General features: G+C 40.7%; 2 protein-coding genes across 11 annotated transcripts in view; one reads left to right on the forward strand and one right to left on the reverse strand.

The window, feature by feature from the left end:
* Positions 1 to 12,169, reverse strand: part of BABAM2 (BRISC and BRCA1 A complex member 2) — a 512,794-nt gene that overhangs the window by 445,793 nt on the left and 54,832 nt on the right. The gene's annotated exons all lie outside the window — the stretch shown is intronic.
* RBKS (ribokinase) overlaps positions 1 to 12,169 on the forward strand; it is a 90,638-nt gene that overhangs the window by 25,035 nt on the left and 53,434 nt on the right. For 7 of the 9 annotated variants that reach the window (XR_010835598.1, XM_067007885.1, XM_067007886.1 and 4 more), the window contains 3 exons: positions 1,618 to 1,750; positions 7,918 to 7,981; positions 8,920 to 8,982. Coding sequence is in view for 7 of the 9 variants with exons in the window: in XM_067007885.1 (XP_066863986.1) it covers positions 1,618 to 1,750; positions 7,918 to 7,981; positions 8,920 to 8,982 (260 nt within the window). In the remaining 2 variants the exon portion in view is untranslated. Of the gene's footprint in view, positions 1 to 1,208; positions 1,471 to 1,617; positions 1,751 to 7,917; positions 7,982 to 8,919; positions 8,983 to 12,169 lie in introns of those variants that run through there. The other 2 variants (XM_067007884.1, XR_010835597.1) reach the window with 2 other exon arrangements.

The following is a 12,169-nucleotide window of genomic DNA, read 5'->3' on the forward strand; positions in this document are numbered from 1 at the left end:
TTTCTCTTGATTGAGTACCTTTTTCAGAAGTGAACCTTGTAGATGTATATTTTTTTCATCAGTACTATAAATGCATTTAGAATCCAAGATAAAAATAGAATTGAAAAGGGGAGGAGCAGAGTGGGATGTTTTCAAATTATTGATGAGTCTCTTTTGAATCTCAAATAACCATATTTGACAGGGCACTGCTAGGGAATGGAGTAGTTTTGGCCCAATTTATTGAGACTTTTAGAAATACTTAAAGGAGGTTCATAGGTCAAACTTTGTTTTTATTGACATGATCATGTGTTCTTGGCACCAGTCATATGTCATTCCATTGCAGACAGGCTGTTTTCAGTTAGATCACAGCCTAGGTGGGAAATGAATGTAAATTTCTAATCTGCCAAAACAGAGTAGGTTCTCAAATGAGTTATTGTGAACTTCTCTCTTGGTCTTTCTTTCCTGTCTAAAGCTAATTAACCTTTGGGGCACACCTGCCATCTCTCCATTGGCTCCATCTGGCCCTTGGTCCTCTTTGTGGCCAATCTTCTCCACTTGCCCCTATACCCAGAACTCCTTTTCCATTTAAAGTCATCTGTTCTTCAAAGATTTTGTTTCCTCGCATCTTCCACCTTCAGTGTTATGAAAATCATACCCTGGAGCAAGTCTTTTACGCTTTTTGCCTCGTTTAATATTATCTTCATTAGACAGTAATGTCAGTAAAAATCCTTAGCACTTGGAGAAGTCAGTGAAGGTATAGACTGAAACAGGATTGGCTACGAGTTGACAATAGTTGAATCTGGGTGATGGGTACATGGGGATAGGGGAAGTCAATATAGCATTTCCTCTAGTTTTATATGTTTGGAATTTTCCATAGTAAAATTTTTAAACTAAACTTAGATCTTTAGAATGCTTAATGTATATATATATATATATATATATATATATACACATTATATATTATATATATATGTATGCTCTTTTTGAGTCAGTGCGTGAAATGGGTGGTATACAGGATGGACTCGGACTAAAACCTAATCCTGCCATCTAAATACCCCACTCCCACCCCACCCCCAAGGAAACAAATAAGATTCTTTAGTGCCCGGAATTGCAACTTCCCTCTTCCCCTTGGCTCCCGAACAGGACTACCAGAATCCTGGCGCACTTCCTGCTTCTTGTAAATGACCAGATAAACCTGTACAGAAATGCACAATAACTTGGTCCCATTTATTAAGTCCCACTGTGAATACAGTTCTGTGCTGGGCATTGGGAAGGGGGGGGAATATGAAGTTACTTCCCTCCAGGAGTTTCCCAAGATGGAAAACAGCAGCACCCATTAACAACCCTGATGCAGTACAGACTCTAAGAGCTGTCATCTGAAGTAGAGCTACAGCAGTATGGCTATGGGGCAGTGGGGGAGAGAAGAGTTTTGTCAAGCAGATGCGTTCTTGACAGTGATGCAAACTACTGAATGTTATCTTCGAGGGAAAGGTAATCTTTCCTGCTTCTGCCTGCAGTTCTGGCTGCTAAGACTAGAGCTCCATCAGATAAACTTCCCTCTGTCTTCTGAAGAGCTTAAATTGATTGCAGTTACCAATGTGCTTTTTTTTTTTTTCTCCTCTTTTAAAATTATGACAGCCTTACTTCTCGTCTGCCAAAACCTGGTGAAACCATCCACGGTCATAAGTTTTTTATTGGCTTTGGAGGGAAAGGTGCCAACCAGTGTGTCCAAGCTGCTAGGCTTGGAGCAAAGACATCTATGGTGTGCAAGGTAAGTGTAAAGTATGGTGGAGAGGGTTCTAGAGGCGAGAACCCGGTTTAAGACATGAGCTCATTTTTTTTAACTAGTTTAAAGTGAACAATTCAGTGGCATTTAGTACATTCACAATGTTGTACAACCACCATTTCTATCTAGTTCCAGAACATTTCCATCATTCTAAAGTAAAAACTCCTTGCCCATTAAGCAGTTTCTCCCCATTCCCCCCTCCCCTCAGCCCCTGACAACCACCAATCTGCCTTCTGTCTCTATGGATTTATCTATTCTGGATATTTCCTATAAATGGAATTATATGATATGTGACATTTTGTGTCTGGCTTTTTTCACTTAGCATAATGTTTTCAAGGTTCATCTACCTTATAGCATGTATTAGTACTTTATTCCTTTTGTGGCTGAATAATATTCCATTGTATATACCACAATTTGTTTATGTGCTGATGGGCTGTTCCCACCTTTTGGCTGTTGTGAACAGTGCTGCTATAAACAAGTACATGTACGTGCATGTTTATGTATCTGTATGAGTCTTTGAGAGGTTCGTGGGGGATTTTTTTATTTTTTTATTTTTATTTATTTTTGGCTGTATTGGGTCTTCATCGCTGCATGCAGGCTTTCTCTAGTTGCAGCGAGCGGGAGCTACTCTTCGTTGCAGTGCACAAGCTTTTCATTGCGGTGGCTTCACTTGTTGCGGTGCACAGGCTCTAGGCACGCGGGCTTCAGTAGTTGTGGCTCGCAGGCTCTAGAGTACAGGCTCAGCAGTTGTGGTGCACGGGCTTAGTTGCTCCATGGCATGTGGGATCTTCACAGACTCGAGATCGAACCCGTGTCCCCGCAGATCCTTAACCACTGCGCCACCAGGGAAGCCCAGGTTCGTTGTTTTTAAAGATTTAAATAGGAGAGAGTAATCTTCCTTGTCCTTCATATTAGTTTCTACCTCACTGAATCCTCTGGGAAGTAGCAGTCCTCAAATAACTTAATGCTGCATTCCCTGAATTTAATGAGTTTATAACTGGAGTGTAAGAAGTGAAGTGAGGGGAATTAGCCTACTCCAGTGGGTTTCTGTGGTCCAGCTGCTAAACAACAGCATAAATCATCCTTTTTTTAGCAGGTTTCACTCCAGCAACACAGCTCTTGGAAACTTGGTCTAATAACTGATGATGTACTCATCTCTAAGCTATTTTCTGCTAATGCTGTATCTTGGATCAGAAAGGAATCTGGGGGACTTCTCTGGTGGTGCAGTGGTTAAGAATCCACCTGCCAATGCAGGGGACACAAGTTCCGTCCCTGGTCCAGGAAGATCCCACATGCCGCGGAGCAACAAAGCCGGTGCACCACAACTGCTGAGCCCACACACTGTAGAACCTGCGAGCCGCAACTACTGAGCCCACGCACCACAACTACTGAGCCCGCACGCCTTCTATTCCTCTCACATCCACTCCTATGGTTTCGTGATTCATTTCCCAAGTTCAGTTTCACAATTCAAATATTTCTATTTTGCATTTTGGGAAATGTTCGAGTAAGGAGGCTGATTAAACAGAGGTGCTATTTGTTTTATTCTGGTCTGTGTATGATGGTTATTTGAGCACCTGTACAATTTTGAAAGTTCTTTATATCTACTGTGACTGATTTAGTCATCTGTTGTTTAGCCCCACAGTGGAATTTAGCCTGGATGTCTGTACAGAAAGGACATGGAAACATGGCTTCAGCTAAAACCTATACAAGGTTACTTTGCTTAGATACCCTGGGACCTTTAGACATGGATTTATTTAAGCTTAAACAAATTGCATCGTATTCTTAGACTTCTTAAAAAGAAAAATATCTTTTATAATATGAGTTATTGTTATCCATTAATCATGATATTTCATTCAATTATGAAGTATATTTTTATTTAGCAAATTAGCCAAACTGCCTTATAGCAGGTTTCTTAAAGATAACAAATTCCAAGTAGATAACCAAAATCATGAAATTACTCAAGATAAAAATGAACAGATGGAGCAAAGGAAAAACAGGTAGAAAATTTTCTTAGCAACCTTAAGTTTCTACTGCCCTGCAACAAGCTCAGTCAAGCTGTGATGGAGGAGCACTGGCACAGGCACAACATCTGATACTGAGCTAAGGGGAGATATTCGTCAGGACATTGTGATGAGGGCTATTAAGCAGGAATCCATCAAGATGCGTACAGTGACACGTGTAATGAAAGACTTCAAGTAGTTAAGAGTTGTGTAGTCAGTACTCAGCTGAATCACGGGCCAAGGCCACAGTCCAAGGATCACAGGGATAGGGAGCCCCACCCTCCCTGTCCCACCCCACTACGTGGTCACAGAGCATCAAGCTGCCCTCGCTGTGCTGTGCAGCAGCTTCCCACTAGCTATCTGTTGTACATTTGGTAGTGTATATATGTCAGTGCTACTCTCTCACTTTGTAAAGGACTTTTTAAATAGGACTCAGATCTCCATTGCTTTTTGTCCCCGTTTCAATACAATAAATATTGTAACCCTGGGCATAGATGTGCTCCCAGTTGGCTATATTGTTCTTATAAAAGGAATAAGATCCATGGTTATATATATGTGTGTGTGTGTGTGTGTGTGTGTGTGTGTGTGTGTGTGTGTATGCCTATATATATATATATATATATATATATATATATATATATATTTTTTTTTTTTTTTTTTTTTTTTTTGGCCACACCAGGCAGCTTGTGGGATCTTAGCTCCCCAACCAGGGATTGAACCCACACCCTTGGCAGTGAAAGCGTGAAGTCCTAACCATTGTACCACCAGGGAATTCCCAAGATACATGGTTATATTAAACAGCATTATTTACACCAAACCATTAATGGAGCTGTTATGTTTTTATTAAAATAATAATAGTAATACAGTCTCATTTTTAAAATAATGCACCCACCTGCCTGCTTCCATGATCAATTGCTTTTCTGTTGAAGGTAGGTGGCAACAGGAAGAATTAGAAGTGTCTGGGAGAACTAGATGGGCAGGAAAGTAGTTTATAAGTTGACTCCAAGCAGCAGTAGCCCTGCCCCTACGCCAAGAGAAGCAGCCATAGTAGCAGCAGTACAGCCATGATGATGAGGAGGATGATAACACCAAGTCATATTACTTAATCCTTTAAAGTTTTAAATGTCCTTTCATGCATATTATTTTATTTTACCCTCACAGCAAACTGGCTGGGTCTTTCCAGATAAGGAAACTGAAGCCTATAGAGGTTAAAGTGGCTTGTCCCAGATCACACAGCTAATGTGAAGGGGCTTCTGACTTCCATGACACCAATGAAAATATTGTCTTCCTATTCTTAGGCTTTTTTCACTACTTTTACTTTGTAATGTATCACTACAACCTCCATGCAAAGTTAATGGAGCTACAGAGTCCACTTCTTCTAGTCCTCAACAGTGTTGCTGTTTCTCCATTTCCTTTTGACAAGAGAATACCAAAGAAGGCAAAAACAAAGGATTTTATTCCACTTCTCGTGTAGAACTTAGAAGGCCAGCCAACAGATTTGCCAGGAAATCACTACTAGAATAAATCTGGAACCATAACAATCACTGAGGGATGTAGCCAATCAGGTAATTCTCTGGGCAGGAAGAAGACAGGCAGCTACTGCAGCCTCTAAAGTACAGCTGCAGCAAGCCTGCAAAAGCTTGCACACCCTGAGCATGAAATCCCTTCCTAATTAGGCCTCTGATGCACATGATATTCCACCTGGTGTTATAGTTGTGTCTCCATGTCTCATTTTCCCTCCAGTATTATCAGTTTCTTGAGGGCAAAACTCCATGTTTTGGTTTCTTCCTCCCCTCCAACAATTCTTCCGAAGCCTGGCACTTCCTAATATTTGTAATATCAGCAGCATTTATCAAGCCTGCCCGTGGTATTCACCTTAAACAGAGTTTGCCTGTATAAAACTGACAGGGAAGGGTAGAGAAGTTCCTTTGCTCTAGTTTGTATCAGGCTCCACATGTCTGGGGATGGCCTTTCTTAATTCCTACAGCATTCTTATAATGATACTTTCACAACTATACAACACTTTTGATTACCCATGGGATAGAGTTAAATAATGTAAATAAATTCTTTTTTTAAAAAAAGATGAGATAAAGATTTTGTTTTCTGGTATGAGTCTTTGACCTAAGAAACAGGATGCCTTGGCTCTTACCTGGTAGAAAATGGCCAGCCTTCCGTAAAGGAAACCTTTAGTTGATGACCTCCTTCTACCAGGGGACTCTCCCCACAGCAACCCTCTGTACTTCATTGTAGAGATAGCAATTCTGCTAATAACAACTTATATATTATTTGAGATTATTGCCTAATCAGCATTTCCAGTAGAAAAGGAGCACAGGGAAAAGTATTCCTTGAGGAAGAAGGCGTCAGAGGTGGCATTTAAATCAGAGGTCAGCAAACTATGTCCCATGGGGCAAATCTTGGTCACCATGTACTTTTGTAAGTGAAGTTTTATTGGAACACAGCCATACCCATTTGTTTACAGATTGTCTTTGGCTGTTTTCACACTACAGTAGCAGAGCCGAATAGGTGCAGGAGAGACCATCTGGCCTGCAGTGTCTAAATCGTTACTACCTGTCTGGCCCTTGACAGAAAAAATTTTCTGACCCTTAACCTAGACAGTCTAAAAGCCTACCAGGAAATGTTATCATCACTCATTGAGGTTCTTGATCAAGTAAACCTCTAGGTTTCTTTCTGTTGATATGTCCAAAGAGGAGCAGAATATACCAGGAGTGCTGATACCTAGATAGAGACGTTATCCACTGACAAAGTGCTTATCTGCAGGACAGAAAAATAGAAGTATAGTTCAGGTGTGGCAAGCCTAAAAGCCTATGGGGCCAAAGAGGTAACATACATTGCAGTAGGCCAGGTGGGGGCTATGGTGAACTAGAGAGCATGTGCTCACTAATGAGACAAGTTCAGTTCTGTTGTCTTGTAAGAATGTAGTCCTGGTGTTTACCAGGACCTCTAAATTTTCAGGACTTCCCAGAAACATGTTTGTTTTTGTGGAGTCTCCTGATATTTAAATGGTGACAAGCTGGTTAAAAGTAAAAATAGGAGGAGATCCACACAAAAACCAGCACATGGATGTTTATAGCAGCTTAATTCACAATTGCCAAAACTTGGAAGCAACCAAGATGTCCTTCAGTGGGTGAATGGGGAAGTAAACTGGTACATCCATGCCATGGAATATCATTCAGCACTAAAAAGAAATGAGTAATCAGGCCACAAAAAGACATGGAGGAACCTTAGACGCATATTACTAAGTGAAAGCCATTCTGAAAAGTCTACATGGTGTATGATTCCAATTATATGGCATTCTGGAAAAGACAAAACTATGGAGACAGTGAAAAGATCAGTAGTTTCCAGGGGATAAGAGGAGGGAGGGATGAATAGGCCGAGCACGGAGGAATTTTAGGGCAGTGAAACTCTTCTGTATGAGACTATAATGGTGGATACATGTCTATACGTTTGTCAAAACCCAAAGAATGTACAATCCCAGAGTGGACCCAGATGTAAGTATGGAGTTTGTGTGATAATGATGTGTCAGTATAGATTCATTGATTGTAAAAAATGTGCAACCCTAATCATGTTTTCTGTGAATGGAAGAGTCCAAAGGAAAAATCGAAGTATCATTACCAGAATGGATGCTAGGTTGCAAAACAACAGAATTTCACTACACCAACTTACCCAAGTTAGCCAGGACTTTCTAAATTCCCTCCTCTTTGCCCCATGTCAGGGTCAGTGGGGAAGATAAGATTCTAAAACACCAGACAGGTCATTACAAAGATGCCTTCATTTATACTGAAGTTATGAACAGCTGAGATTCTTCATAAATATTGAGGATTGTTGATGGTGGACAGCTCTGTCTCAATGGCAATTTCCACGTGAAAAGCTCAAAATGAGAGTGAAGCTACAGAACTCGTGACAGTCATTAAATGTTTCACGTTTTAGGCAGGATACAAATGGAACATTAATATATAACAATTCTTTGGGCTGAAATCAAGTATAGCATCTTACATTAAGAAGATTAATTAGTTAATGTTTACAAAGTACCATGCAGATATGCCCTTTTAAAATGCTAAGTATTCTAAAAACTACATTGTAGCATTTTACTAAATGTAAAAAAATCTAACGTTCATCATTTCTTTGGTACAGGTTGGCGAAGATTCCTTTGGCAATGATTATATAGAAAACTTGAAACAGAATGATATTTCTACAGGTAAAATTTCATCTTTCTTAAAGTTAGTTTTTATAACTTTCTTCTGGAATCTGGTTACAATTTGAAAATACAATAGAATCATTAGATCCTCCCCTGGTGGCCAGAGAATTTTTATGCACAGCTTTGTCTAGTCTTGCTTAAATATCCTTTGGTTAATTCTTTCATGTATGTTTCTCCAGACAGGAATAAAATGATAGGAGGTTACAAGCATTCATCTCATAGAAATGTTTCAAAAGTAGGTGACAAAAGAAAACAGGTGCTGCATTCACAAAAGATATCTTAAGAAAAGTCATTAAATGTCATAGCTGGAAATGATCTTAGAAACCACTGATGCTGATACCATCATTTCACAAAAGAGGAAACTGAAGGCCAGATTGGTTCTGAATTTGTCCAAGAGCACACAGTTAGCTGGAGCCAGAGCCAGGACTGGAGTGCAGGTCTTTGGCTCCAGTTCAAGGCTCTTTGCTGCTGCCAAAGGCTGCCTGATCAACATTTCCATTTACATGCCAGACCATAGTTCTTGATGAGATGCGAAGCGTATGAAAATGAAGAAAATCAAACAATCTCATTTTATGAGTTTGACCTTTAGTCTTTCATCTCAAGTCTGTCGTTTCTTTCACTGAAGAAAAGAAATATGGTGGTCTAGAAAAATGCATATGTGTACAACTGTGAATAATTTGAAGGCATTGGAAGCGGGGGTGGTTTGCTGGGTTGCCACTAATGTAGAAAAAAGGCGCAGCTAAGTGTGAAGACTTGTATTTTCCTCATTGTATAGGTGATGGGTATAAATTAGCACTAATTACTTATTTCTTTTTTATCATTCCAGATGGTTAAAGGTTAAAAAGTTTTTCTAAGGATTAGTGGTGCATTGAAATTGTTAAAATAGATTATCCTTGCCAGGCTGTACATACGTGACTATGATTTCCTTTTTCTTTTAGAATTTACATATCAGACTAAAGATGCTGCGACAGGAACTGCTTCTATAATTGTCAGTAATGAAGGTATGTGTTTCACATATTGGAGTATCATTTCCAGAACTAGAGCAGAAGCATCCATTTTTACCCTATTCCTATGGATCTCTTACCATAGCCACCACTCCAAGTTCTAATGTGTGGTCTTTCCAATCTAAATATATATGTTGCCCTTTACTTATACTTCCCTAGTTGATCGTTCAAATACAGAATTGTCCATCCAATACATATGAAGTGGTGTAGTTGCCTCAAAATTATACTTATATTCTGTAGCATCCCATTACCCTTCATGTGAACCTAGAATTGATATTTCTCTCTAAAGTAGTTAAGTATTCATCTGTCATTTCAGTTACACTAAGTAAATAAATGTAAATAGATAGGTGCAAAAGAAAGTTGATGAATCATATTTATAGAATATTTACTGAGCAAATGGCAGCAACCAATTACTTCTAACTTATTGTTAGTGTTCAATTTTGTCTGCTCTTTAAACAGCAACCAAATCTCAAAAGTCTGTATATACAACTATGCCTGTCACAAGGCCTTGCAATAGTTGAAACATTTGTCTTTTAAAAACAGTAACTTCCAGGACTTCACTAGTGGCGCAGTGGTTAAGAATCCACCTACCAATGCAGGGGACACAGGTTCGTTCCCTAGTCCGGAAAGATCCCACATGCCACAGAGCAACTAAGCCCTTGCGCCACTGCTACTGAGCCCACGTGCCACAACTACTGAATCCCACACACCTAGAGCCCATGCTCTGCAACAAGAGAAGCCACCGTGATGAGAAGCCCAGGCACCACAACAAAGAGTAGCCCCCACTCACTGCAACTAGAGAAAGCCCGCGCACAGCAACGAAGACCCAACACAGCCAAAAATAAATAAATAAATAAATTTATGCGGTGGGGGGGAGAACAGTAACTTCCCTTTACCCTCAAGTAAACTTTATAATTGCTGCCAACTATTTTAAGTATAAAAACACCTACATATGGGGCTTCCCTGGTGGAGCAGTGGTTGAGAATCTGCCTGCTAATGCAGGGGACATGGGTTCGAGCCCTGGTCCAGGAGGATCCCACATGCCGTGGAGCAACTAGGCCCGTGAGCCACAACTACTGAGCCTGCACGTCTGGAGCCTGTGCTCTGCAACAAGAGAGGCCGCGATAGTGAGAGGCCCGTGCACCGCAATGAAGAGTGGCCCCCGCTTGCCACAACTAGAGAAAGCCCTCGCACAGAAACGAAGACCCAACACAGCAAAAATAAATAAATTAATTAATTAATTCCTACCCCCAACATCTTCTTTAAAAAAAAAAAAAACACCTACATAAGATTTTTTTAAGTTAGAATTAACATTCAGAAGGACCAAACATTTCATGGAGCACCCAGGACAGAAGAACCTACTGCATTGTGAGAAGTCAGAGTGCATTGTTTTAAATTAGGATTTGTCACAATATGTCTTTTATTTATAATGCAGTTTCACAAAATCATTTATCATGAAGTTATGGTATTTTTAGTTCTACTTTAGCGATCTCAAAGTTGCAATAACAACCCCCCAAAAAATATATTCCACTTAAAGACAAAAGATTTCATTCTAACAACAGTCTGTGTCCATTATTTTAAGCTACATTTAAGTAATTATTGCTGTTAACAGCAGCTCATTCCCTGTCTTAAACCTCTTTTTTGTGTTCTAGGGATATCGAGTTCTGTTTCTTTCATATCTGTGTAACAAAATACTGCATTTTCCATGCAAAGATATTTAATATTGTGTATGGGGTGCCTGTTATGGTAGACTCTGTCTGGTTTATAGTGTATGGTAATGCCCTCGAGAGTATAGATTGTAGTAGAAGAGCTAACACAAATACCCAGAGAGGCAACAATCAGCATCTTTAAATGAAGGGATGAGTAGCAGTTTTGACAAGTTTAATTTGAGGCATGAACGAGCTCACCATATGGCAGTGTCCACCAGACAGCTTTCGTCTTGGGCTTTGTCACTTATCAGCCAAGGCCAGGCCAGAAATGTCTAACCAGGAGTCAGCAACACAGAGCAGCAGTTGACTGTAGCAGAGAGAATGAGGTCACTGAAGGAGAAAGGCGAGGAGGTATGCTGTCTTTCAGTGTGCGGGTACTTTGAATTTTTCCAGTACTAAGATCGGGTTTATGCTGAACCATCCCCACTTTATTAAGTCCTCCTTGGCCAACAGACACATCTGTGGTAAGATGATCGGCCAGCATGTGTTCTGCGGTCAGAGGTAATTTTAGGTCACGTCTCTACAAGATCAGCACAAGCAGCCTAGAGCTCAGAAAAGACTGATGCAACTCATCCCTCTAGGTCAGGCTGTCCTATAGAATATAATGCAAGCCACGTCCATAATTTTACATTTTCCATTAGCCACATTTTAAAAAGCAAAAAGGAACTGGTAAAATTAATCTTAATATATTCACTTAACTCAATATATCCAAAATATTGTCCTTTCAACATGTAATCAAAACGTTCTTTAAAATTAATGAGGGGGCTTCCCTGGTGGCGCAGTGGTTGAGAGTCCGCCTGCCGATGCAGGGGACACGGGTTCATGCCCTGGTCCGGGAAGATCCCACATGCTGCGGAGCTGCTGGGCCCGTGAGCCGTGGCCGCTGAGCCCACGCATCCGGAGCCTGTGCTCCGCAGCGGGAGAGGCCACAACAGTGAGAGGCCCGCGTAGCGCAAAAAAAAAAAAAAAAATTAATGAGGGACTTCCCTGGTGGTGCAATGGTTAAGAATCCGCCCGCCAATGTAGGGGACACGGGTTCAAGCCCTGGTCCAGGAAGATCCCACATGCCACAGAGCAACTAAACCTGTGCGCTACATCTACTGAGCCTGCACTCTAGAGCCCACGAGCCACAACTACTGAAGCCTGCGCGCCACAACTACTGAAGCCCGCGCACCTAGAGCCCGTGCTCCACAGCAAGAGAAGCCACTGCAATGAGAAGCCCACACACTGCAACAAAGAGTAGCCCCCACTCGCCGTAACTAGACAAATCCCACGTGCAGCAACGAAGACCCAATGCAACCAAAAATAACTTAATTAATCAATTTAAATAAATAAATAAAATTAATGAGATATTTTACCTTCTTTTCTTACAACTCAGTCTTTGAAATCTGCTGTGTATTGTACGATTGAAGCACTTCGCAGTCTAGACAAGCCACATTTCAAGTGCTCGGTCGCCACGTGTAGCTTGTGCTCAT

The sequence above is a fragment of the Kogia breviceps genome, chromosome 11, assembly GCF_026419965.1.
Source record: "Kogia breviceps isolate mKogBre1 chromosome 11, mKogBre1 haplotype 1, whole genome shotgun sequence".
In the NCBI taxonomy this organism is placed as follows: domain Eukaryota; kingdom Metazoa; phylum Chordata; class Mammalia; order Artiodactyla; family Physeteridae; genus Kogia; species Kogia breviceps.